The sequence below is a fragment of the Zonotrichia albicollis genome, chromosome 6 (genome assembly GCF_047830755.1).
Source record: "Zonotrichia albicollis isolate bZonAlb1 chromosome 6, bZonAlb1.hap1, whole genome shotgun sequence".
Lineage (NCBI taxonomy): Eukaryota > Metazoa > Chordata > Aves > Passeriformes > Passerellidae > Zonotrichia > Zonotrichia albicollis.
The window spans coordinates 20,999,594-21,025,870 of record NC_133824.1 but is presented as its reverse complement, the minus strand read 5'-3'; the positions used below and the strand labels follow the sequence as shown (position 1 = coordinate 21,025,870).

Here is a 26,277-nt window from a genome sequence, read left to right as displayed (position 1 = left end):
CACACTGTGGGATAAAAAGCTGGAGAAGAAAGAAATATTGGGTATGGACAAAACACAGGGAAAAATAAAAGAGAGAGCTCTCTATGTAGAGAATAGAAATTAAATTCAAGGTACAATATAGCAAAATTATTGGTAAACACTGATTCAATTACAATTTGTTTGATTGCTTTAGTGATTTTAGTCCAGTTTTAGAAGAATGATTATCCCAGTGGTTTGGCTTTTCTTTTCTATGCTTTTCTTTGTACTTTGGGAAAAAAAAAATACAGCTGTGGCACCTTGTAAAAACAAGACTGCGTCACTTCTCTGGAAGTTATTCAGATCTCAGTGTATCTGAACTGTCTATAAGCGCTAAACAATTCTGATAACTTGGATTTGATATTATCAAAGGTTTGTATTTTTCCTACTTCTAATTTTATCTTATTGGTAAACTTTGGGGAAAAAATGACATTTTATTGTACCACTACAACACTGGCTAGAAGGTGTGTCTTGTCATCCCCATTTCAAATAAGTATGAAAGATTATGTCATAGAATCTTTAAGGGTGGAAATGATGTCCAAGATCATCAAGCCCAACCACTGCTGGCTGTACCACAAAACCAAGACTTTTAGTGACACATCTACATGGTTTTTGGATACTTTCAGGGATAGTAACTCCACCACTTCCCTGGGTAGCCTATTTACAGCGCTAGGCCATGCTTTCAGTGAAGAATTTTTTTCCTAATAATTTATTTGTTTATACTTAAGAAATTTATCAGATATACAATATATGCCTTTCATGATCATGCCCCTTTTGATGAACTGGCTTGCCTACTGTGATTAAAGCAATCAGAGAAAATCTAACTAAACCTATAAGCAGCGTGAAATACTGCTTGTCAAAAACTGTAGGGTTGCAGGCCTCAACTTTTTCTTGGAAAAGAAAACTGATTTTTTTTAAAATCTGTCTGAAAATGTAAGTTTCTTACATTCTCATAGAGTTCCTGTTTATTTCTTTTGGTGGGTTTTTTGTTTGTGGTTTAGCTATTTTATTTTTTCTGGATGGGTGCTCTTGACACTTGAAAACAAAATTCTGCACAAAAAACTTCGGATATTGTTGAATATTTGACCACTTTTATTTACAGCTTCAAAGACTACATTCATACAGACTCCTACAAGGGAGAAGGGCCTTTATCAAGAATGTGAAATTTGAAGGGAAATTTTGCTCAGGACCACCAGCAGAGTACCTGGCTATGGCTGACCTGTTAGGAGATATTTTAACTTAGTGCTGGAAGGTGCTCCTCTCTCAAGGTTTCATCCTGAGGCCCCATGTTTACTTCCATTAGGTACTTTGTAAGGATGAAGAGTTGAGTGAACACTCAGATATTTGACCTGTGATTCCAGAGTTCTAGATGTTGGTGATCTGCTTTCCAAAATAGTCATCAGTTTCTCAGTGAACTGGGCAGGAAGGAGAGAGGAAAGTCTCTCAACATTACCCCAGTTCTGTTATTTTTAGGCAACTCTGTTTAAAGTCATAGGGTTTTGTAATTTTGCATGGGCAGATGGACCTAAAGTTTTGCGATCCAGACTAAAATTTGCATAAACACATAAGCAAGGAGCAGCACTAGTAAATGTGCTGCTAAAATTCACTAAAACTAGAGAGAAACTGAGCTTAGTAGGCTTGTTGGTAAATATCTGGAGTACAAGGAAACGTGCCTCAGAGTGTTGCTATGTTAAGCCTGGAACCAAAGTGTGCCTCAAAGGCTTTCAGGTACAACTTGCACTGCTGTTGGTGAGTCTTTCATGACTCTTACATTGGTCTCCAAATCAGGTTTTGGCCAGGACTGCAGAGACTAAGAATTAATTGAAAAATAGTCCACTGTTAACCAATCAATGTTTTGTGTGTTTGCCTGTTGATCATCTGATTTCTTACACTGAAGCTCTTGGATGTAAGTGCTTTCAGCTTGGGGGATGATTGAGGGCATAGCTGATTCTTTGTCAGACCAGAAGATCAGGGTCAGCAGAAGTGCAGTCCTACTCCAGAACGTGGAATATTTCTCTTTTTCTTTTTCTCCTCAAATGAACTCTAAAACAGAAACATGAGAAAAGAAAAATAGGCCAGACAAAAGTTAATGCCTGAAGTTTGTGGAAAAGAGTTTTCCATAGGTACTGTACCAAACAACTTCCAGCCTCCCAGTGAGGATGAGGGCTTGAAATTCTTTGCACAATATTCAATCAAAAGGTTTTGCACTTGATAGGGAAGATAACTAGGATGAGATTCTACATCTATCATGTGGAAGAAATTAGAGTGGCTATATGTAACATTTTTTCTTGAGTTAAAAAACCCCAATCGTCTCTATGAGCCTCATCCTTGTTCTTCTGTCCTGTTGTTTTCTGGATTTCTCACTGAGAATCTACTTCCTTGCTTTTGCACACTAATGTCTCTCTGTTTCATCTTAACTCAGGCTAACACAGTGAAGTCTCCTCACAGCAAGGTTGCCCTTGTTGTTTCACAAGCCTTATACCAGCTTTTTTAGTATGCAACACAACATTCAATTTGACTTGTCTAGTTATAATTATTTGCTGCATTGATGGAGTGTTTTATTAATTCTATATTCTCCTTGGAAAAATGCACATAATGTGTGAATCTATCAATGCATAGTTTCCAGAACGTAAACATAATCACATTAGATTGCAAAATCCACCTTGTTTTCAAGTCTAGGATGTGTTTCCCTATTTCGCTCCTCTACTTTTATTCTAGGGACTGCAGACCTACAGCTATAAGCTGTAGTTGCTCCAGCAGTGAAATCCCTTCTGGATAGCAGTGTGCTTGCAAACTGCAGCAGGTAGAGTGAGAGGCGTGGAGCTGATGGGGAATTCTGCTGAGGGAAGACACAGAGTCTTTCCCCATCTTTCTGAAGACAGATGAATTTCCAAGATTTTCATATATAGGGACAGATAAAAAAAGGCATTACATATAGGATATTTGTTCTTTTTTTCAGAACTTTATAATCTCCTCCATTGTATTAAGTAAAAACCAATCTGAGTTTAAAAAAGGAGGACAAAACTTTTGCTCCAGTGGAAGTTGATTGCAACACTGATTAGGTGCTTGAAGAGTTAAACTGTAAAGCAGAGAGCTCACTTTTCAGAGAGATTCTAGGACTTTAGGTAACAATGGAGTTTGAATTTACTGCTGGGATAGGAAGTTGAACAGCAAGGTTCAGCTTTTCTGAGGGAATCTAAGAGTAAGCCAAGAGGCCAGAAGGTTAAAGGGCAGTGCTCAGGCTTCCCATCAGTTCCAGATACTCCAAACATTCAGGCATTCAGTGGCTGGATTCCCTCATGACATTCAGATGAATGGCCAGTAGAAACGAAGAACTAAAGCTGGTCCTGCTTTCAACTCTGTAACTTGTACCCTCCCTTATTCATTTAATTTGATGTAATAATCAAAGAATAATTCCACTAAAAGTAATAGGCAAGGAAAAAACCCCAAACATATTTTCTCAAATGCCTTTGAGCATTATTCCCTATATGTTGAAGTGCAAGCAGAAGTGCAGATAAACCCAGTGCATGTACAGAGAGCTCTGACTCCATCATCTTTTGCCATGAATGTGTGCTGTAAGGTATATTTTGCACTAAATATGGCTTTTTAGAGGGCATAGCTTCTCAAAACATGTAGTTTAGAGGGTTTGCTGAAGCTCAGAGAACAAGGTTTAATAAGCTACAGCAGTAAGACTATATGTTAGGAAAGACAAGGGCTGTTGCAGCTCATCATTGTGCAGTAGAAAGACTGATTAATACTATAACTTTTATTAATGACTCCAAGCAGCCAGGGAGCATTCTGTGTGCTGCTTTTGTCTATGACAAAAAATGCATTCCTAGTTATGGTTGATTACAAAGACATGCATAATTTTTTACTTCTCTTTTCTCTGTAGATAACAAAAAGTTGAGAACATATTTGCTCATATCTCCATTTGCTAATCCAGCTGTTGAATTTTGCCTCCTGGACTCCTGATGACTCTACATTAATTTTCTTTCAGTGCCTAGTGTTTATTTTCAATTACTATGCTCCTTTTATTATACCCTCTGATTGATTTTTTTGTGTTTTGAGCAATGGCTTCTATACTTTCTGATTTTACAGAATCATAGCATGGTTGGCACTGAAAGGAAGCTCTGGAGGTCATCTAGTCCAATCCTTCTGTTAGAGAAGATTCACACAGAACAGGTTGCACAGGACCATCTCCAGGCAGATTTTGAGTATGTCCAGAGAAGAAGGCTCCACAACACCTCTGGACAACCTGTTCCAGGGCTCTGTCACCCTCAATGTAGAGAAGATTTTCCTTATGATCAGGCAGAACTTCCTGTGTTTCAGTTTGTGCCTATTGTGCCTTGTTGTGTTGCTGGGCACCACTGAAAAGGCTCTGCTCCCATTCTTTTGCCTTCTGCTCTTGAAATATTCCTATGCATTGATCTTTTCTCAGCATTCTCATCTTCAGGCTGAGCAGGCCCAGCCTCCTCAGCCTTTCTTCATAACAAAGATGCTCTAGTCCCTTAATAGTTGTTTGTAGCCTCTGCAGTACCTTCTGCAGGAACTCCATGTCTTTTTTGATCAGGGTGGCCCAGAACTGGACAAAGTTCTCCAGACATGGCCTCACCAGGGCTGAGGAGAAGGGGAGAATCACCTCCCTTTCTGTTTAAGCAGGGAAGTTTTTGTACCTAGATTTCACAGGGGCACTTGCATGCTCCAAGAGAATTGTATCTAGTCTTTTCATCACAATTTTTAATGCAGAGAAATTGATTACCCCCACATGTTTTCATGACCTGGCTTCTCTACAGTGAAATGTACACACAGCTCCTAACCCCATTAAAAAGTCAAATTTTGAGCCCTCACTTTCTTTTCTTTATTCAGCCCCCTTAAAGTCCAGATTACTGGAATGCTTATAAAAATTGATTTTTGATGGCTTCTGGTTGTACTTGCAGAAGACAAAAGATTTCTTCATTATCTCATATGGTGTGGCATATGAAAAACACAAGTTTGACAATAGATATTGGTAAAAATTTTTTTTTAGTTCATTGTTTTTTTGGCAGGAAGTGATGGGGGACACATGAAGAAAAAAAAAAGAAAGGAAAAAGGAAAGTGTAAACACCAGATCTATATAATGAATTTTTTAAACCAAAGTACATGAAATTTAGCTCCCTGGATGCTAAGACTAGTTACTATGATTCACAAAGAGCCATCTTACTGCTTAAGTACACTTTCAGCTTCAGCAGCTGTTTTGATTCATAATCTGTGCTGTAGCAAGGTTTATTTTAAAATACCAAGCAGGAGACAGGGCATTCAAACATCAATTACTTAACCAAGAGGATTCAAAACCTGAAGTGCTTAAAACTGAAATGAAACACATGGCAAATATTTTGCTTCCTGTCACACTGGGGATTCGATCCTGCAAGCTGTGTGAGTGCAAAGCTCCAGTTTGTCTGCAGTTAACAGGTGAAATTCTGACATTGTTGTTACCAGCCAAAATCTTTCTTTCACCTTTCACAGAGCCAATTCGACCACAAGGATGCTCTCAGAGCAGGGTAGGGCAAGGTCTCAGAGCCTTTAAATTCTTGTCATTTTAAGCTGGATTCCCTGCAGGCTTGCAAATATAAAATCATTTAATCCTATTCTTTAAAGACATTGGAAGGATGACAATGTCATACCTTCAGCCTCTAGCAAAGAGTGTTTAAATATGTGCATGTGGCTCTTGCAGCTGTGATTGGAGCTAGTCCACATCAGCCCTTCTCTGACACTGCATTCGGGTCTTCATGTGAATTAGTGGCCTATGGCTGAATAAAATAAAATTCAAAAATAAATAAATAAATAAATAACTAAATAAATAAATAAATAAACAAATAAACAAAGCCCCCAACCTATTACCTATGGATATATTATACCCCTATATCCCCTCAGTTCTATTTCCAAATCAGTTTATCCTTATCAGAGAGGAAAACATTGCCCAGAATCTCCTAGCTTCTTCCTGTGTGTGCTAAGTCCTGATCTCCCAACAGGAGCAAAAGAGTCACCAGTGATGGCAGGATGCTCTCACCATTCCTGGGACTGCTGGCATGTGAGGATTGCCTGGATAAATGATATGCAGGATCACACTCAGACAACACCTGGAATTGCCAAAGCATTCAGACACAGAGCTGGTCGAGAGGAACTTTTATGTGGCATTCAAATTATTTTGTTAATGGTGCCATCTCCTGGTAGCAATTTGCTAAGCTAATCCTTGTCCCCACAAATTTCTTATGCTTTCTATTTTAATGCCATACCCCTGAAGAGAGGTAAACAAAGTAACTTAGATCGCTTTGTCTGGTAATGTCTATTTTCTTGTTTAATAAGTAATATTCAAGTAGGAAACAAGCTTTTATTAAACAACAGTGTGTTTTAGAACTGAACTTTCAGGATATAAATCGAGTGCTTCTGGAAAAGATTCTTTTTCTCTGCTCAAGTTGCTTTAATTTATTTCTTCCATAAGAATCAAACAATATAAAATCAAGTTAGATGATGCTGACAGAGAGCAATGAGTCTGCATACCAATGCAGGCCCTAAGCCCCCACATTTTGGGGAAGCAATAGTGCAATTCAGAGTGGGTTAATTTGACAAATAAAGGAACTGTACACAGGTAGAGACTGATGGCATGCCTAAATCAATAAGATTTCGAGTGGGACTAGTAATATTTGAATGCTGTGTACAGAGCCTTATAAGGACTCACTTTTCAGATCTAAGAAATAAAGTGTGGTGGAACTCAGAAATACTAAGACATCACAGCAGAATAAGTGAAATATACAAGTAATGTATCTAATTCCATTATACTAACCCGGGGAAAACTGTTTTCCTGTACTTAATCAGTAATTTCTTTCACTGATACAGAAGGATTAGTACAGTTGCATTGTGGCAAAGATACTGTAAATTTGTTTTCTATGGTGCTCTTTCTGTTCTGGCTCTGCCAGACCAGGCTGTTACTGTGAAAAAAGATGCTTAACTGAGATGCATCTCAATGCTTTGAACAAACAGAAAGAATATGTAACAGGAATTATGGCAGTTTGATCTTCACATGACTTCTGTAAAGACCAATGAAATAAAGTTTGCAAAGGGTTTATATACTACTAAGTTCAGAATCACACAGTAGGCAACTTATAATACAGTGTCTGTAAACTGGAAAATTTCTTAGTGAAGGTGAATTTGGCTTTTACTGTCCTTAGATTTCATACACAAATTTCTATAGGATGACATTTTAGCTACCTTTGCAGAAACATAGCCTTCTGAATGTGTGGGTAACCTCCACTTACACGCAGGAATTAATATGTATTCTGTGTAAGGACTTCACTGTTGCAGATTCCATTTTGATACAATATTTGTTTTTCTTCACATTTCTATGCTCAGAAGCCAGCAGTAAATTTACTCTATCCTGTACTTGAACAGTGTTATCATACTCCACATTTTAATCAGCCAAAACCTCTGTCTTTTTGATTGGAGGAAAGCAGTCTTGAATTTTAACTTGCCACCTATTTTGTCAGGTTTTTCCAGGCTTCCATCCTGTTGCCTTTGTCTCAATCTTCCCCAAAAAAGAGCAGAAGGAGATTCAAAGGTAATCCAGAACCAAACCACTTCCAGTTTCCCCTGACAACTGTAAAGACTCTTCAGAAGAAAAGCTTTGCAGGAGGTAGGTCTCATTCAATAAATTCATAAAGGACCCAACCATGGCCAGTTTTGGGAGCACTCCCACGAGAATCATGCTGGAAGATATTCCAGAAGAAGAGACTATTTCTACTACCATGTGATGCCTAATGTGCAGACAAGCTGAAATAGTAGTAAAAGAAATAGGGAAAATATTGTCACAAATAGTGTGTGGATTACAACAGAACAATTTGCAAGGGAATGGAGAAGTGAATTGCACATCTACTGGGAAAGGTCAAATTATGTAAGCTGCAGAGTTTTCACTTGGGGAACTCTAATGACAGACAGATGTGAGCTACACATTAAAGTACTTGACACTGTTGGGTATCTAGTTGTGCAAAAAACAGCTGAAGACTTCAGAACATACTTAGGGAGACAATACAATCAGAATGGTAAATAGCAAAGTAAACTGTCACCATTTTCAATATATATTACATGCCAGATACTGGAGAGTCTGAAAGCAAAAGAGATGCAGGACCAAACAGGAAGAATATCAAGAAGTAAAAAAATAACCAGGTAAAAAAAGTCTAAGAGCAATAATCAGCTGCCATCTACTTGTAGGTAGTTGAATATCCTATTTCTTTTTTATATTTCCAAGCGTATCTCATTACAGTTTAGCTGTGATTTTTAACTTGCCTTTCCAAAAACACTTCTTTATTTCAAAGGAAAATCACTTTGATCTAGAGATAAAAATATTGTGTTCGCCTTCTCTGGATGGAATTAAACCAGAATAATTTTTACTCATGAATACATTTTTTTTTCTTTGCCCAACTTTTCTAAGGAGATTTCAGGGTCCTATTTATATTCAAATTGTTTAAATATTTTTTCATGCAAGCTAAGCTTTGAACTTCACAGCCACTTTTTGCCCAACATTAATTATCAATTAAACCGCTAATCATTTCAATGAATGTCTCTTACTATTGTCTTATGTATTCATGCTTTTGAACTGAAAGTGGGACATTCAGCAGTCTTCCTATGCAGCATTATTTTATAATTTAGTTGGAAGTGGCTGCCTGCAAGTTGCTTGGCAGCGCTGCTCCGTGACCTCCGCTGACTAGAAGCTGCCAGAAGCACCATATCAATTTCTAGCTGTTGGTGTTCGCTTCTATATTTAAAAAGAACTTACAGCTTTTTTTTTTAATGCAAATGAAAGGCAGGGGGAACCTTATTGTTCTGATACACAGAGTAATTAACAGCAGTGGAGACTCCGAAGCGTTCTGGCATCAGTCAGAAGGAGACTTAGTGCCTATCACTGCGTTTTCACGTTAAAATCCCCCGGCAGGCCGCACTCCGCCATGGACGGGCGGCGCTGGGCGGAGCGGCCGCGGCAGTGCCGGGCCCGGCCAGCAGGGGGCGAGGCGCGCCAGGCGTCGCGGCGGCCGCGGGCTCCGACCGGACCCCGCGCTGCCCCGTTCTGTGAGCTCGGCTCCGAACCGGGTATTGCAGCTTAGTTAAAGTCTGCAGGGGGGTGGGAATAGGAAGTTGGTAATATGTATCTACTAAAAAACAAACAAACAAACAAAAACCCACAAAAACAAAACCAGACAAACAAAAAAAAACCAAAACAAAACAAAAAAAAACAAAAAAAAAAAAAAAAAAAAAAAAAAAAAAGAAAACACCACAAAAGAAACCACACCTCAAAAACTTCCGAGTACGACAATATATTGGTAATGGAGTAAAATCACGCAGCCTCTTATTTTGCAATTATCATGCAAATCAGACGGCATAAGCTAATAGTTACTGGATGGCTCAGAAAACTGGCAATGCCCTGGCGTTTTTTGTCCTTGATCACTGGTTTGAGCTCAATCTAGAATTGTGGTATTACCCTCTTGGCTCAAAAGAGATTGCTTTGGTGGTTTCAGGCAAATGCATGGTTGTTTGCATCATAAAATGATGACAGCTACTTGGCAAAGTGATTTGAAAGAGGAGGCTGAGGCTTTGTCTGAACAGTAAAGTTGGACTACTTACGAAAATTTAGTTCAAGTGATAATGTCTGGACCTAGTAATCTATTTTTGTATGAGTAGGGATTTAAGCGCTACAGATAAAGATACTTTTGTGCTCATTTAAATATATCTACTTTAGAAGCTGTGCCAATATAATTTTACTGGTAAAAGCCCCAGCTTAGCCAACAAAAGAGTACAAACATTGAGAGAGGATTATTGAGAGTAATAAATTAATTTCATTACCCTTAAGGCTATGAATACATGAATAAGTCTGCTCAAAACCAATTATACAGGGAATATGTGAATCAAGATTTTAAATGGGTGTGATAGGAGAGTTATTAAGCATGCAGAATATTGCAGCTTTTATAATATTAGTCCTGCATCCTCTGCAGTACCTTGCCTACACACTGTTGTCTCCTCCTCAGAATCATGGAGTTATTATCTTCATATGCTATAAGAGTGGAAGAGCTGGAAGGCAGCCTCCTTCCTTTGGTCCAAAAGCTGCCTGAGCCTCCTCACAAGCAAAAGCAGATCTACAGTAAATGGGGAAACAGTGGGTCTGTGAGATGATAAAGGCACAGCAAGGGCTTGAGCAAGGGCAAATCCCTGAGGCCTTTAAAGGAAGGGCAGGGAGTGCCCCCTGCCCCAGGAACTGGAGACCAGTCACAAGATGCTTCCAAGGACAAACAGGATCAGTTCTGACTGCAAGGCTGGGAAACAAGACACAGAAGAAATTCTATTTCTGGTCAGTCACTGACACCTCTGTCCTCTTCATCAAAAGAGTAAGTTATGTCATGCAAACAGCTTCTTTTCCATGTAGCACTGTGAAGGATTTTATTGCTGTCACCAATCGTGGACAGACAAGTCTCTTTGTGTGTGTGTTTTTTACTACCTCAACCTCCACATTTTGCACAGGGACAGGATACCCACAGGAGAAGTTTAATCTAACATACTATGACACTATATTCTACTTTGTCACGGTACTTTGTTAGCAATGTGCTGAGAGATTTGTGCTGAACAAGGCTGGAATTACATGGATGTGCCATGACTAACTAGTGCCTGTCATTAGGACTGCAAGGGCTGTGCATTGTTCAGCAGCCTACAGACCCTGTGACCTCTGAGGCACCCGTGGCTGTACTTACAGGGAGTCTGTGTATTTACAAGCACTTCAAATGTGTGACAAAGAGATTTTTGTAAATGAAATATAATTCACATTTTATGGACACAGTATACCCTTTTCCTCCCACAGATCATCTCATCTAAGGGTCTTTGCATGCATCTAAGCTAACTGGAAATGTGAGAATATATCACTTAGTGTGCCTGCCTTTTATTGGCTTTGGGTTCAAGGTGACTGCTCTCTCTGCTCAAGTCATTCATTTACTTTTTTTGTCAGTTTGCCATCTACAAATGTAGTTAAATACAGAAACATAACGAGGAGCTGACTGAGAATATTGTACATTCCTGCATATTTTTGAATATTGCATTTTCCAAGTGTCAATAATCCATAAGAAGACTAAGATATGCCAGGATAATATCTGTGTGTAGGTACCCTTGTACTGAGTCTTGTACCTTGTACTGATTTTTTTATTAATGTGAGCTTGTTTAGAGCAAGCCACTTCATGCATGCAAACCTGTGTCACCCCAGCTTTGAAGCTCAGTTGTATTCTTCTTCACAGGCAAGGGGCTAATAGTCATAGATTTTTAGAATATGTAAAAAAAAATATTGTGCATTTCAGTTGTTGCAAAGAGGGGAACAGGTATACCGGATACCTAGCAGTTTTGCTTGAATGTTTGCATTCAGCTTCCTAATCAAAAAACCTTCTCTGAATTTCCTGAAGTGTAGTGATCTTGAAAGCAACAGTGTGTGGAATTTTTCCTTCACGTTTCACTGAGCTCTGGGAACAAGAAGGGATATTTGAGCTTTAAATAAATACTTTCTGATGACTCTGTTTGTTTAGTAAGAACTTTCCTAAATGTAATGTTAGTGCATATGCATATACATACATCTGCATTTTTTAGCCAGGAGAGGCTGTTTTCAGACCACAATGAATATGAAAAGGCCATTATCAGAGTGAAATCAGGTAATCTTGAACTGGCCCGTGTTCCAGATGGAACTTTGATGTGCAAAATTTCCCATTAGGATAAAGGTGAAGTCAAGTTCAACCCAGAAACATTAAAAGTGTTCCTGATTTAGATCTCCTTATTTCCCTAAGAAAAACTACAGTCACTATGTTTTACAAGTAGGTCTCCTTTGGCATATTAGAGGTTTTCCAGTGTGGATCTGTGAGCCAAATGCCTACTCTACCTTTTCACCTCTTAGTGCCATGCATATTCTTGATTGTACTTCCATTTGGCAGATGACAGAGTAATGCCTGTGAACACATACATTTTACATGAGCATGGGCTTTTAAAATCACCTAAGTCATTGTTTTTATTAAGATTCCTATTCATAACACATAGTGGTCTTCTGTGGTGAGCATAGAGTACAATGCCAGGAGCAAAAGTGGCAAGCTTAGAAACCGCAACAGTGCCTAATTAGTTTCTGAAGAGCTTAAATCCTACTTCAGAAGAAACCAGGAAGCCAGACACACCTAGAAACCCTCAGGAATTCATGCTTGCAAGCATATTTCACTTTTGAGAAATACAGTTAAGCACTCTGACCTGTGACTTCTGGCAAACTCAACTACAGCAGCAGAATGCCCTCACCCTCCTTCCTGCCCCTTTTGCAGATGGCAGAGATGGCAGAATGAAGCATCCCAGCTCTAATTCACAATTGGAAAAATTAACTTAAACATCAAAATAAAAACTGTGCTTAGATTCTTCTGAGTGTCAGCCAGAAGAGTTGAAATATTCTATTTTTGCTCTGTTATAAGGCCAGTAACAAACAGCTGGAGGCTGAGATAGTAACATCTTAAAATGCTGCAGCTGTTTACTTGGTAAATGTGAGCCAGGTCCCTGAAGTCAATTTTTATTTTTTTAAGAATATGTCAGTTAAGTTTCCATGTATTAAATTCAGTGACCTAACTGCTCAAATAACTCATGTTTTTATATGCCTAAGTCAACAGAGGAACCATAACATCTACTTGCTTTTCACAGGGTAGTTATTAGGACTCTCTGAAACAACAGTCCCCATTAAAAGTGTCAGAGGTCATTACCAATAAGTCACTATTCATTTTGGAAGTTATACAGAAAACTATTTAAGTTATAGTTGGCAAATGTATAATAAATTTATATTGAAAAATAGTTTGTCTTGATAGAAATACTCAACAGAATCTGCCAATTTTTGTCAAACTTTGGCAGCACACACATGCTTACAGATTTTGGCATTTGCCTTAAAGGCACATTTTCATCATGCCTGTTTTCCTTTAGCTCCCCTGGTTGGCACCCTGCCTGGCAGACTTCTGCAGAGTGAGGCCTCAGGTTCTCCAGACTCACACAAGAGATAGACTCCCTTAGTTTAGGACCTTAGTGCTTGGATGCCCATGCAAAACATTTCATTTCATAGAGCCTTACAAAAGAGCAAGTTTTCAGTCTGAAACTGAAGAAGACTTTTATTAAATTCTTATTTGTGAACAGGTGATGCTCAAGCTTGTAGATGTGCTTAGTAAGGCAGCAAAATAGTTCACACTTCTTATGTGTGCTCCCTGTTCTTCGCTGAAATGAAGCAGTGATGCATCAAGAAGCACGGACAAATATTAGCTCACTCAGTAGACTCCAGTTTCAACACTGACTCCCTCCAGTTGCTAGAAACAAGGTAAGCAAAAAGCAAAGTGAAATTACATTCCACTCACACGTCAAATTTGTCACCACTGGAAAGTGCTTGATCTACCAAGAGAGTTCCTCTGGTTTACATTTGATTTGGTTATTTCCCACCTGGCATATGCATGGAAAACCCCAGTAATATGAGTTTTTAGTTCAGATGCCACAGGAATGGTGAGGCAGAAGATGGCCAGTGCAGCATGTGCCTGACTTCCTTTGCTAAATACATTTTGGTCTATTTTTCTAGGGGAAAAAAAAACTTACCAGTTTCTCCATCAAAGTGATAAGTTTAGCTAAGTTTGGGGTGCTAAGCAACTACAGGCATTAGTCTCTATCTGCATGAAGTAGAGCTTTTCCAGGATGCCAATATTTTAGTACACCCAGCTGAATAATACTGCACCATAATTCATCATTATCCAACTCCAATCTTTTGTCCAGTCTTAGAGACTGAAGTATTAATTCTAAACATTTGCTTAGTAGGTTTCTTTTCCTTTTCCTTTCTCCGTTATTTGAAAGAATGCCAAATATTTGTATCAGCTTAGCATTTTCCCTATCATGTCTCTGACTTCATTGTCCAAGAAAAATTCAGGTGCACAGAAGAGGTGTTTGTTTATCTAATAATGTGAAAAAAATAATCTTTCAAACAAAAAAACCCCCTGTTTTAAAGACAAAAAATAGCTACTGCCTTGACACGAGAACAGGATTTGCTGTTTATTAATTCCTGGAGAGATGAGACTCTAGGAAGGCTTTTCAGGAGTGAGGTGAAGAAGGGTAAGAGTAGGGAGGGTGAAAAACACAGAAAGTAGAGTATCCAACTGTTTTTGAAGAGATCTTGCTAAGATGAGAATGAGGAGGTCTGATACATATCTGAGACAATGGGAGAGAAAGGCATACTGATGGGAATTCCTTTCCATCCTGTGATGTGAAGATGTGGATGGATGGATGGATGGATGGATGGATGGATGGATGGATGGATGGATTGATGGATGGTGACACTTGGCTGAGCAGCTGCATGACACTTGAGCTGTACAAACTGCACAAGGGCATGCTTTTGCTCCCTTTGTTTTAGTTAAACTGGACAAGACGCTGGATAAACTGTTCCAGAATTACCAAAGATTGTAGAAATGGAAGTGGCTACTCCACATAAATCAGAAATTCTGACTTCCAAGTATCTGTTGGATACTTCTCTGCACTCCACAGCTAAGTTTTGACACAATAAATGTGTCTTCAGATGTATGATTACCTGTACACATGTGCTTGATATGCATAGGATATGGTGTAGCAGAAAAGGAAATACCATCAACAGGTCAACACTTCTATGCAGCATAACCACTGTTGGTCTTGCTTCCATGATGCATGTGCAGGAACTGCTGGCCTAATGGAGAATGGTACAGGCCATGGAAATATTGCCACAGAGTAGCTCACCATTCCTTTTTCCTGAGTAAAAAACAAAAAACAAAAAACAAAAAAACCAAAAAAACAAAAAAAACAAACAAAAAACCCCCAAACAAACAAACAAAAAAAAAAACTCAACCAAAAAAAATACACAAAGGAAAATTATACAGAACAACACGACCCCAGATTTGCTTCAGTACACTTTGATGCTGATGTGTCTGTTCCATTTAGGCTACGAGTTAGGAATCAGTGAATTCATCTGTCTGGCTCAAATGCAAAGAACTCAAATTTCACAGTGTAATATTTTTGAACAACAGCAGGGAAAAAATTAATGTATTATATTGGCTAAAGGCAGATTATTTTTGAAAAGCAATGAATATTGCACAAGTTTCTTAAAGTGATGAAGCAAGCTTCAGCACTCAAAAACCTTAACAAAAACAAAATAGGCATGGAGAGGAAAAAAGTGAAATGTGCCCCTAGTAATAAGAGTTTCTTGGAAGCCATGTTTAGTGACTACTCAGAGTTTCTTAGGAAAGAAATTTATTTATACTTTTGTCTCTGCTCCACTGGCAAACAGTTTATTGAAAATGCTCCATGAGATTGAAAAAGTTGATTAACATAGGTCTGTGCTGAGCAAAGTCATGTGCATGATGACCTTTGTTATGAAAGAAATCAGCAGACACTGGGATTTAGTGGAAGTACTCAATGTTCTTCATTTTTCACTGAAAGTTGCAGTTTTTGTCACCCATCTTATTAGACATGCTGTTGAAAGTTACAGTGTTTTGCTTTCCCACCTAATTTCTACACTACTATCCATGATTAAGAACAGAGCGCCAGTATGTTATTTCATATTTCTGAGAATATTTTGTTGGAAACCACCTTTGCTCAAGAGTTAGTACATTAATTGTAAATGAAACCAAGTCAACTACTAAAATGCCAATTCATCTAAATTGAACAATATGAAAGCAGAACTTTAAATCTGTTACTGGTTAATACCAAGGGAATGACACAAGACAATTAATGCACTTCTGTGATATCCGGGCTCCTTATGAGCAGTCATAATAACAGCATCTGAAAAAAGTTTATATGACTCTGGTAATTCTCCTGATTTCCTCTTAGAAAAGTTAGTTTCTTTGTCTTGACCCCTGGAGTACTCATAGAATGGAACAGATATAATCTTCCTACATCCATGAGTCCACCAGTGCACCTGTAAGTGGACTTACTTTTAAATATACTCAAGCACGTGCACTTTTACTAACAGAAAATTTGATACTCAGCCCAACTCTATTTTCATGTTTACTTTACTGTCAATTGACGATTAAGGTTAAGGCTGAAAGAAAAATAAAAAATGGCCAACGATTAGCCAATACTTAGCCTTGTAGGAACATCCTGACAGAAAATATAGATATGGAAGAAAAATGCAGCATGGCAGAATAGTCGACACATTTGACCTTGCCCAACAAAAACTTCTTCAGAACATGTCAAAAGACCATGATTATGAGAGACCTTAAGCAGAAAAGGATTTTGGTTTTTTTGGAAGTGGAAGTAGCAAAAGAAAGTGGGGAGGAAGGAAAATAGATTTATAAATATTTTTTCACAGTACTTTTTAATTTTCTAGAATATATTTTTTTCTGTTTGAATAGAGGTGCCTTTTCTTCATTTTCGCTATGGTACATAATAAACGTCCAGCAGAGGTGTAAAATACAGAGGAAAAATTCTTCTGGTTTTAGTGATGTTATGTATCTGGCAAAAATTTTCTCAGGACAAAGCTCTTCTTCAATGAAAGAATGAATTTATCTAATGAAGAGCTCGTGACTCTAACATAAAGCCAATATTTGAGCAGTGGAGCTTTACCATATGTGGCTATTAGCTCTTATCTTTGCGTACTTCCAGCTCTAGCCCAACGCATCTTTACATTTTTAACCTCAGTCTTACATTACAACCTATACATTAACTGTTTTTTTTTTCCAAGACAGAAAACGGCGTAGAATAAATTTCAGCCTTTTAGTGAATTCCTCTGTCATGTGTTTTTATAGTGCAGCAAGAATATCTCTCACTGTTAAAACTAAATAGCTTAGCATTGGTAGTCTAAGTAATAGTAAGAAATGAAAATTAGCATCTTTAAAGTTTTCAGGGGAAGAAGAGCAAGAAAGATATGCAGTTCAGTGGAACTCAGTGGAAAAGCAGAAGCAGAGCATTTCTCAAAAAACTAAAATTCTTTTAATGCATCAACTTCCCCACTCCCTCAGTGTGTTTCAAAACTGAACAAAATCAGACCCATTAGGTTCTCATAAAATATGTGTGAAAGGAACAGAGGTTGTCCAGCAGCATTTTCCCACCTACCTCCACGCTGTCTTCTTAATGATGAGTTAATTTATTCTATATACTTCTGATGCCACTCCAGGGTTATTTTAAACAAAAAGTTTCATCAATGAACCTATTTTAACAAGACTTTTATTGAAAACATACACAAAGTCAACACGTTATTTAGTTTTTGAATGTACATATTAGAGAATATTCATAATAGAGAAGAATATTTTAAGAAAAGGGGAAATACAACTGACATGCTGCAGCTTATATTTTACTAAGGCATTTAGGCTTAAGAGCAAGTTATACTGTGTGCATGTGTATCTATATACATGAACATACAAATACACAGGTTATCTGAAACTGTACAATTCTATGCAATTCATTATTTTTTGCCTTTTCTATTTCTAGAACACTAAATAAAGCTTTTATCCAAATGGTAGAAGTTGTTCACAGAACAGCAGTTATAATCTACTCTTCAAGAGTTTGCTTACAATTACAATACTAACGATGCACAAAATACCCCCGAGATCTTCCCGGGAAAGTTCTCTCTTACCAAAATGAGGCTCAAGTAAGAAAATCACTAGTTTGCAAAGGCACCGTGGAGACAGGTTTTAATACATTAAATACAACATGAATCATTCACAATAACAAGTTTAGTGTTTCTGGGAACTTTTGTAAATACAACACAGTTGGTCACACAAAAATGTTTCTGTTGATTTGTCTTGGCAACTCAGATATATCAACAGTGTAACAGCATAACAGCTTTGTTCCCATCTGACAGAAAATAATGGCAGTTCTGCAAGGCAAACGTTAAACCTGACCGTATGTATTTATTAATTCCACAGTGTTTTGACAGATTATAGGGGATGTAACTTAAAGGATGCTGACACGCTCACTGAGGGCTTTCATTTCTGTTTCTTCTAGCTTGGTGTTTTCGTTATGGTTAGCACTTGGACTGATAAGGTGTGCTGGATACTGCAATCCATGTTCTTCTGAATACTGTTCCCACCGGGAGTCATCACTTTCATGGGTGATGTAACGTTCCCCCATTTTACATTCCAGTTCCCTTAAATCTAACCAGGTTTGGTAGTCCTGGAAAAGAATAACAGTATTACTTTTAAATTTCCTGAAATAAAGTATACTCCCTTTGCTATCAATAACACTCAAAGTGCTATTAACTCAGCTATCAAAGGATCATCCCTATTTTTTCTACAACGGAAAAAATCTTATATAAATGTGAAATCTGCCTAAAGATATAAATTTCATCTCTAGAGATTTTTTAATAAATTAATTTAATTGAATTGTCACAATTATAGTATTGAGCTTTACAGAATTACAGGTTGTTTTGCAAAATGTACAGATATGTATAGATTGCCATAATATCTAACTGAGGCATGGTGGTAAAGCAATTCCTCCTTCTAGTCACAAGATGAATAAGGAAGAAGAAACATCTTTAAATCATACAAATACATTCTAGTGATCTGTATCAGTCAAGACAGCTAAGTCTGTATCTCAGTATAATAATGCAGAACACAAATTCAGCTTGGGATAGAAAAATCTCCTTTTCTGAACTTGGGCAATTACTGGTTTCCTCAAAGAAATGCATACATCTAAACATTAAGGTAGTTTGGAACTCCATGTTGACAGTCAAATTTAAGGATGGAAGTTAGTTTGAGTCTCATGCTGTTTAGACCATTATGCACTGCAGCCACTCATCTGCCCAAAATGTGCAAGTTTAATAATTTCTTTTCTTATTCCCACCCAAAGAACACATGAAGCTGCAGTAATAGAGCCAATCCTAGCCCCATGCAGACTAACCCTCTCCTCATGATCCTGTATCCAGTTTTCTTTTTTCTCCTTCCCCTTGTCTCAGCCTAAGACACAGCCCTAACCACATAGCCAAAGCACCAGAAAGCCTAAACAAAGTAAACGCATAAAGCTTTCATCTGTAGTATCACATAAACTTTGGCTTATTTCTTAGAGTCATCCTCTCAGAGAACACCACTAAGTCTCACTGCCCTGTAAGGAAAAGTAACCACTGTTATCTTTCCTTAGCCTGCAAAGCAGGACTCTTCTAGACAGAGGACTCATCCCATCCCTGGGGCTAGAGCTGCTGTTGAACTGCCTCATCTTAGTTCACCTCCACTCACTAGTACACAAGCAATAAAAGTGGATCTAGAGGAGAAGGACCCTGTCCTGTCACATGAGACAGCCAGCATCCTTGCTGTAGACCTCAGCCCGGACACTTCTGATCCCCACAGACTCAAGCAAATGCGTTCTGTGATGACTGCCAGGCAGAGGAGTGGTCTTGGAGGAAAAGAACTAGTGAGGGACAGGAAATCTAAGGGTAAGAGAGCAAGCTCCAGATAAACATCCCTGAGAAAGGTGGGATGCAGCATGAGCAGTTACAGCCCTTTTCCTCCTATACCAGAAGGTCACCATCTACTTTGAGACACAGTACCAGCTATAACACACTGAAGTAGGACTCAGTTTTCTGGTTTGATAAAGATTCCTTTGGGATTGGGGATTATGCATCTGGTCTATGCCATGCCTGTGCCATGATTACTTTCCTAGATGTAAACAGAGCTCCTCTAGGAGATGCGACAGGCTGATGCATCTGTCTGGCCTCAACCTGTCCTCATCTCCAGGGAGGGACACAGTGCCCTGGCCTGGGCTGCCCCCAGGCCTCCCTGCTCCTCAGCTGGGGATGCTGAAGCAGACCCTGGCTCCTCACTGCTTTGTCTTGGGCCTTGAACTTGCAGTGATTTGGCTGCTGCCAGGATAAAAAAAAAGATTACCATATCATATGGTGAGCACAAGACAGAGACTGCTAGCATCTAAAAAATTCCTTATATCTCAGTTTTCACTTGAAGAATTCAGTTGAATGTGGTTAATGTATTTTCCTGGCAAGCACACAATTTCATTAGTTTTTGTGATGACTGTAAAGTGAAAAATCGTTGAATAATTTTAATAAGAAGTGAATCAGAGTAAACCGCAGGCAATGAAATAATGTAAGTCAAATGACTACAAGGAATTTTTTAATATATGTAATTTTCTAAGTAGACAAAAATGATAAAATATTTTTTAATGTATTCTGACAGCATGAGGCTGTTTAGTATTGGAATCTAATATTTCAGAAATTAATGAGAAACCATAGGTAAATTGGTGAACAAGCATGAGCTTCTAAGGACCTAAAATAATATTCAGGTTAGTAGATTTTTTTAGATTCTACTTAAAGATGAAGATTTTTTTATATCTTTAGAGTCCAAATGCAAAAGGAAAAACATGGAATTTGGAGAAGTACCTGTAACCATGGGTGGCTTAACGTCTTGTCCACACTGTAGCGCTTTCTCATTTTCACTTGCAATAAATTATTTATGAGATCAATAGCTGAAAAGAAATAATATTGGAAAATGTTAGTTCAAATGTATTTGTTTCAGCTAAGACATGTAAACAGAGAGCTACACAGACATGGTGCTTGTAAAAAGAGGGCAGTTATCCCTTCTCACTCCAGTTTTTTATAAATTGCAGTCAATGCTGATGTACCTGCAGGCACCCATGCAACCCTTCCTAATGGCATTAAAACTGTTTTACTGAACAGTTGCTTGAAAGTAATTCTCATGCGTATCCTGCTCAAGAGAAAAAAAAACTCATATGAGGTCTACAGTTGTGTGATTTGACACATGGAGGCAACCAAGGCAACCACCAAGCCACAGGTGAAATGCAAGGAGGAGGTTTATTCCATTGCACAGGCACCGGGACACCAGCTCTACTGGGCTCAGCTCATCCTGGCAGAAGGGGGGCACTGCCTGCCCCGATGTATCACAGGGCTGTGGCACCCCCAGTTCCTCTCAAGGCTGCGCTTCTGTGATCTCTGTCACCGCACAAGGCTCAAGCCTGTCTATGAGAGTCTGCTGTCTCTACAAGTGAATTCTACTTCTCAAAAGAGGCAGAGGATGAGAAACACTCAGCATAATAAATGGAGCTTTCCTACACCAACATTTTTAGCAGCAAGGTGCAAGGTCACTTCAAGTAAAAATATTCCCTCATTGCCAAATCTTCCAGCTTTAACACTTTCCTCCCAAGAACAGCATTCTTCAGGTACCACAGTAAACAATATATATGTATATATTTTTCTGAGACTTTCAATGTCACAACTGACAGCAGCACCTTCCCAGTCCCTGAGTGGAGAAATTCGGTTTTGTAAGTCATCAAGTCTTGCAATACTATTCTTTTGAACTGAGTATTGCTTTAGGCAGTGTCAGAAAAGTGAGAAGGGCATCTTTAACAATTTCATGACTTCTGTGGTTTTAGAGTCAACGATTCACTGAGATTCACAGAATCACAGAATAGTTTAGGTTGAAAAGGTCCTTAAAGATCCAACTCTACTACCATGGGTAGGGAGACCTTCTACTAGATTGGATTGCTCAATTGATCTTGAACACTTCCACAGATGGGGCATGCACAACCTCTCTGAGCAACCTGTCCCACTGTATCATCACCGTCAGAGTCAAGAAATTTCTCCTAATAAGCAACCTAAACCTGCCCTCTTTCAGTTAAAAGCAATTACCCCATCACAACATGCTCTTGTAAAAGGTCTCTTGTAGCCTCCTTTAGGTAGTTCAAGGTGCTATATGGACTCCCCTGGAAAATATCTTTTCCAGGCTGAACAAAGCCAACTCTTTCACCCTGTAGGTATGTGGGCTGTGGTGCCTGAAGGGATGAGACCTGAGACCCATGAGCCAATGACCAATGCATGGAACTGCAATGAGTGACCCATTTGGAAAAATCTCTGTAATGAGACTGCTGAGCTTTGAATGCAATTACAGAAAAACATTAAAAAAAAAAAGAGGCTATAATGAAAGGAGGTTAAATCATATTAGGTGGTGCTAAATGTTCAGCATGAGTTCTGGTGGAAAGTTATTGCTATTCCAGAATAACTGACTAGCCACAAGGAATGATAATATTCCTGCAATTTTTCCATTTCATCACATTATCCCTTGGCTTGTCCAAAGTATGCTGGTTTATATCTTTATTTCTCTGTTTATATCATGGTGACAGGGAAAGTTGGTCTCGAAAGTAACACAGACCCATGGCACCACTGAGGGGCACCGGGTCTGAAACACGTCAGACGAATATTGTTGCCAGCTGGGTATTAAAGGAGCTGAATAATCATCTTGTCTGTTTTAAGAGTATGAGATGGGACAGAATTCTTTAAACCAATTATCTCTGAGGTTGTATTTTGTACAACAATATGGAAAAGCTTTTCTTTTTTAACAGAGGCTTCCTCTCTGCAGGCTCGATTTGCCATCTAGGGCTTTATGTGTGCTTCTGTCATGGGGCAGAAAACAATGAAAACAATATCCAGGAAAATGGGAATGCACATGGCAGTCTATCTGAATTTATGCAGTTAATTTGATAGACAAACCTATTCTTGGCAATGGGAGACTATCACTAAAGCAGCCCTGACTTCCTGGTGATGAATACTGTCTTGGAAATCAGAGCAATCACGGGAATGACAGAAAATAACTCTCAGGACTTTTGACAAAGAAAGCATTGCCAGAGGCTCTGAGCCATTCTTTTCCTGGAACAGATGGTCCTAATTTTACTTTTCTATTGTAGACAAACAGATTGTTATCTACTGACTCTTTCAGCATCAAGTACAGTTAATGCTAAATTTTCTAACTTGTGTTTATTTTGCTCCCTCTCAAAATGCTGGTAAACTGTATGTAGGATAAGAAAGTCAGTGGATATCCAGTAGGACCATTACTGACAGACGGCATCATTCTTAAAACTCATTTCTTTTCCAAAATAAAACCCTCTTCCTCTTTATTCATATGAGATATTCTCAGGTTCCAAGCTGTGGGGAAGAGATTGGGAAGTCAGTCATACACAACGGCTTTGATGCCACCTATCAAAAAGTAGTGATAGTTGTTTTTATCTGATGTTTCAAAGAGGAAAACATAGTCCCTTACCCACTGCAGAAGATCTGGGTATCAACAAACATCAGCATCTTCTGCAACAACTGTCCAACTTACTTTAATACTGCTGAATTTAGAGTAAGACTTCAGTCTGTCTTGTGGTATATAAGCCAGTGCTGAATGTGAATTTAGTAGGGCTACCATTTCTTTATTATTTTCAGTGGTATTTGGGTGTGTATGATCTTCAGAGTTCATTTTTCAATCATTTACTATGAATCTCAGTTTGGAAAACAGGTCAAGAACTTGATGAGAGGTTGATTGTCCTGGTAACTGCTGTGATGTAGGTGCACATATCCCAGTATGTGCCTCGGTAACTGTCAAGCACCCACTGAGGGTTGATAATGTCTCTATTACATTCCTTCTGTGCAACCCACTGGAAGCAGATATGGCTGTGAGCCTCACAAGTGAGGATATCATATTTAGCTATTCAACTTCCCGCAAGTTCCAACAGGACAAGGGGCCCCTCTGCCCCTTTTTTCACTTCAGGACAAGGATGTATTACGTGTAATAACAAATTCCTTTGTATTCTTCGGGGAAATTACAAATGGCTTGTTGAACAGACCAGAAAGGCACTGGTCTAGAAAAAAATCACTAGAGAAGGTGCACAAAAAAAGACAGGGAAGAAAACTATGATGAGGGGGAAAAGGCAGTTTCCCTGGATGGTTACAATTGTCAGCACCAAGCACTTGAAAACAGTTTACACAGACAGGCTACTTGTTTCACCACTGCAATACTGCTGTCTCTGTGACCAGTTTTGCTGTTTGTTTCGTTTTTTATCTAGAGTTCTTTTTGCCAGGAAAGTTTTGTCTATCCCTTGCCTCTTAAGAAATAAGCACAAATAAATAAATAAGCAGAAATTAAACATGACTACTAGAAGTACACCTGAAGTAGAAACTCAAACTATCTGATACAATTTTATTTGCTTTATTACTCAAAGTTTTCAAACTTAGGTGAAAGAAGAAAATATGAGCTTCAACAGCAAAGAGTCTTTGCCGCTTTTTATTAGGAAATCATGTAATTCAAGAAATGCCACTTGTTGAACCTGTAAGAGTTCTGTCTGAGTAACAGTAGCCAAGATGCAAGTGATAGATATAGGCAAGGCAACAAAAGAACAGGGTAAAGCAAAGAAGAATCTAGGAAGTTTAGTAACGACATTGTGAGTGCTGGAATTAAAATGCTTAAAAGACCTGTGAAAAGTTCACTGTTTTTCTCTGTGTTTAAATTCACAAAACTTCCATCCAGTTCTGACAGCATCCTGACAGCCACTATCTTACAAAGTTTAGTCTGGCTTCAATTCATGTAAAATGAACAGTAAGATTCATGTTCACTCAATTTCTGAATTAAAAATAAATAATTGTTTGACGATTAAATTTTGAGTTGTACTGCTTAAAAACACTGAAGATAAAAATTTGGAAGGCATTAAGATTTATTTTAGACATACAACTTCAGGGGGCGAAATTTGGGCATCATCTGTTACAAAATTAAATATTCTGTCTAAGAAGATGAAGCAGTTTTGAGGAGAGGGTAGTAATTAAATAGTATTTTTAAGTATTTTCAAGAATTTTCACTGATTTTTTATTTTAAATCAGGTTTCAAAGTAATCCTTACCAGACATTTTAGGAGCTTTATAAAATTTTATAGTATTCCTCTGTAAAATCTATAATTAAGTAAATTGAGAGCATTAAGAAAGACCACCTCTGCTCTGCACACAATCTAGGGGAATGCACCAGGTTATCACCAAGAAGGCAACCTGAGTGAAAGTTCTGAGAGGATTATGGAAGTGCTTTTGCTAACACTTTTATGGACTCCTGTTTACCTTTTTATGGGCACCTGGCTTACCTTTCATGATAGTGTAAACAGTCAGTTGAAGACTTATAAAGTTCTAGGAGCTAGAGACTTTGTTAAAGGGAATAAACTAGCCAACTTCTCCAGCAGAATGAGTACTGGCCTTTTAGATAGGGGATCATTCAGCAGAATCCCCGACAGAAAAATTCAAATGCAAACTTTAGAAAGCTCTGTATCCCTTTGATTTTAGGAAAGATAGCTCTTTCAATTCACTGGAAAGAACCTCCACAGTCAGGAGGTTCATGACTCTGTACTGCTTATGCAAGTTTATTAATATGCCAAATAAATAATTGTAGTACGGACAAAGTCACAATTTTCACTCTAAGTATCAAGATAACAGAATAATTGCTTTTCACAGGAATGACTGCTTTAACTCAGCTAGGACGTGCCCTGGATATAAATGCAAAAGTTTACAAAATATCTTAAAAACCCTGTTACAAACATATCATTAATTTAGTCCTTCCCTACAGATTTAAACTTTTTACATATGTCATAAACAAGAAATCACCTGAAGGATATTAAAAAAAAGCAGTCCTAAATTAATGATAAATTTATAATTGATTAAGAATTTTAAAATACACCTAGAATACTACCTACTCTTACTGCCATCATTTGTACAAATTTAAGCTGCTTCAACTAATACAGGATGTCCAGGACTTCCTAGACCCTGGATTTTTCTAAGAATAGGTTAATTGATTAGAGGTCATCATTATTATAATTTTTTCATACACACACACCCCTTTCCTGCTGCTAGTCAATACAGCTTTGTTGACAAATGCTCCAGTGTACATGCAGTTATTTTAGCATAAAATGATCTTCAGTTGGCTGAGATTTTCAGGCACACAGATTCAGCTGTACTCTCAAAAGAAATCCTTGTCAATTCTAAGCTGTACCCTACAAGTGAGGTTTCCCAATACTACTTTATCCAAGCAAATGTGTAAGAAGAGCCAAGACCTTCTTTTCAACAGCTAGCTAAACATTTACAGAGGCAGAGAGCATCTTTGAGCTATAACATGCATTGACCTCCTGACACCCAATGCTCATTCATTCATGTGACTTTCTCATTAATGTGTGAAGCACTCAGAGTTTTCTATTCACATTATGCTGGAAGAAGTATAAATAAATACTGACTCAAAGGTAGCCATGGTATATATATATGACTACAAAGCATTGTAACAGGGACACCATGACCAAATTTAATGCATTATAGGAATGGCATTGTTTCTTCCCAAGTTATTCTAATAATATTATGTGAAGCACCTAATTCACAATGTGTCATGTACATCACACAGCCCATCAGGTTGGTAGCAATAGCTGTGTTGGTGGTAGCTGATGAAAAAAGAGTTAT

At 38.3% G+C, this 26,277-nt stretch overlaps 1 protein-coding gene across 3 annotated transcripts in view; it reads right to left on the bottom strand.

Moving 5' to 3' along the window:
• Positions 1-17,229: 17,229 nt before the first annotated feature.
• The window catches only part of PRKD1 (protein kinase D1), a 117,237-nt gene continuing 108,189 nt past the window's right edge, over positions 17,230-26,277 (bottom strand). Inside the window, exons 17-18 of one of the 3 annotated variants that reach the window (XM_074542753.1) lie at positions 20,408-20,493; positions 17,230-18,195 (exon numbers count right to left, since the gene is read on the bottom strand). In XM_074542753.1, the coding sequence (XP_074398854.1) occupies positions 17,977-18,195; positions 20,408-20,493 (305 nt within the window). In that variant the 3' untranslated portion in view covers positions 17,230-17,976. The remainder of the gene's footprint in view (positions 18,196-20,407; positions 20,494-26,277) is intronic. The other 2 variants (XM_074542752.1, XM_074542754.1) reach the window with 2 other exon arrangements.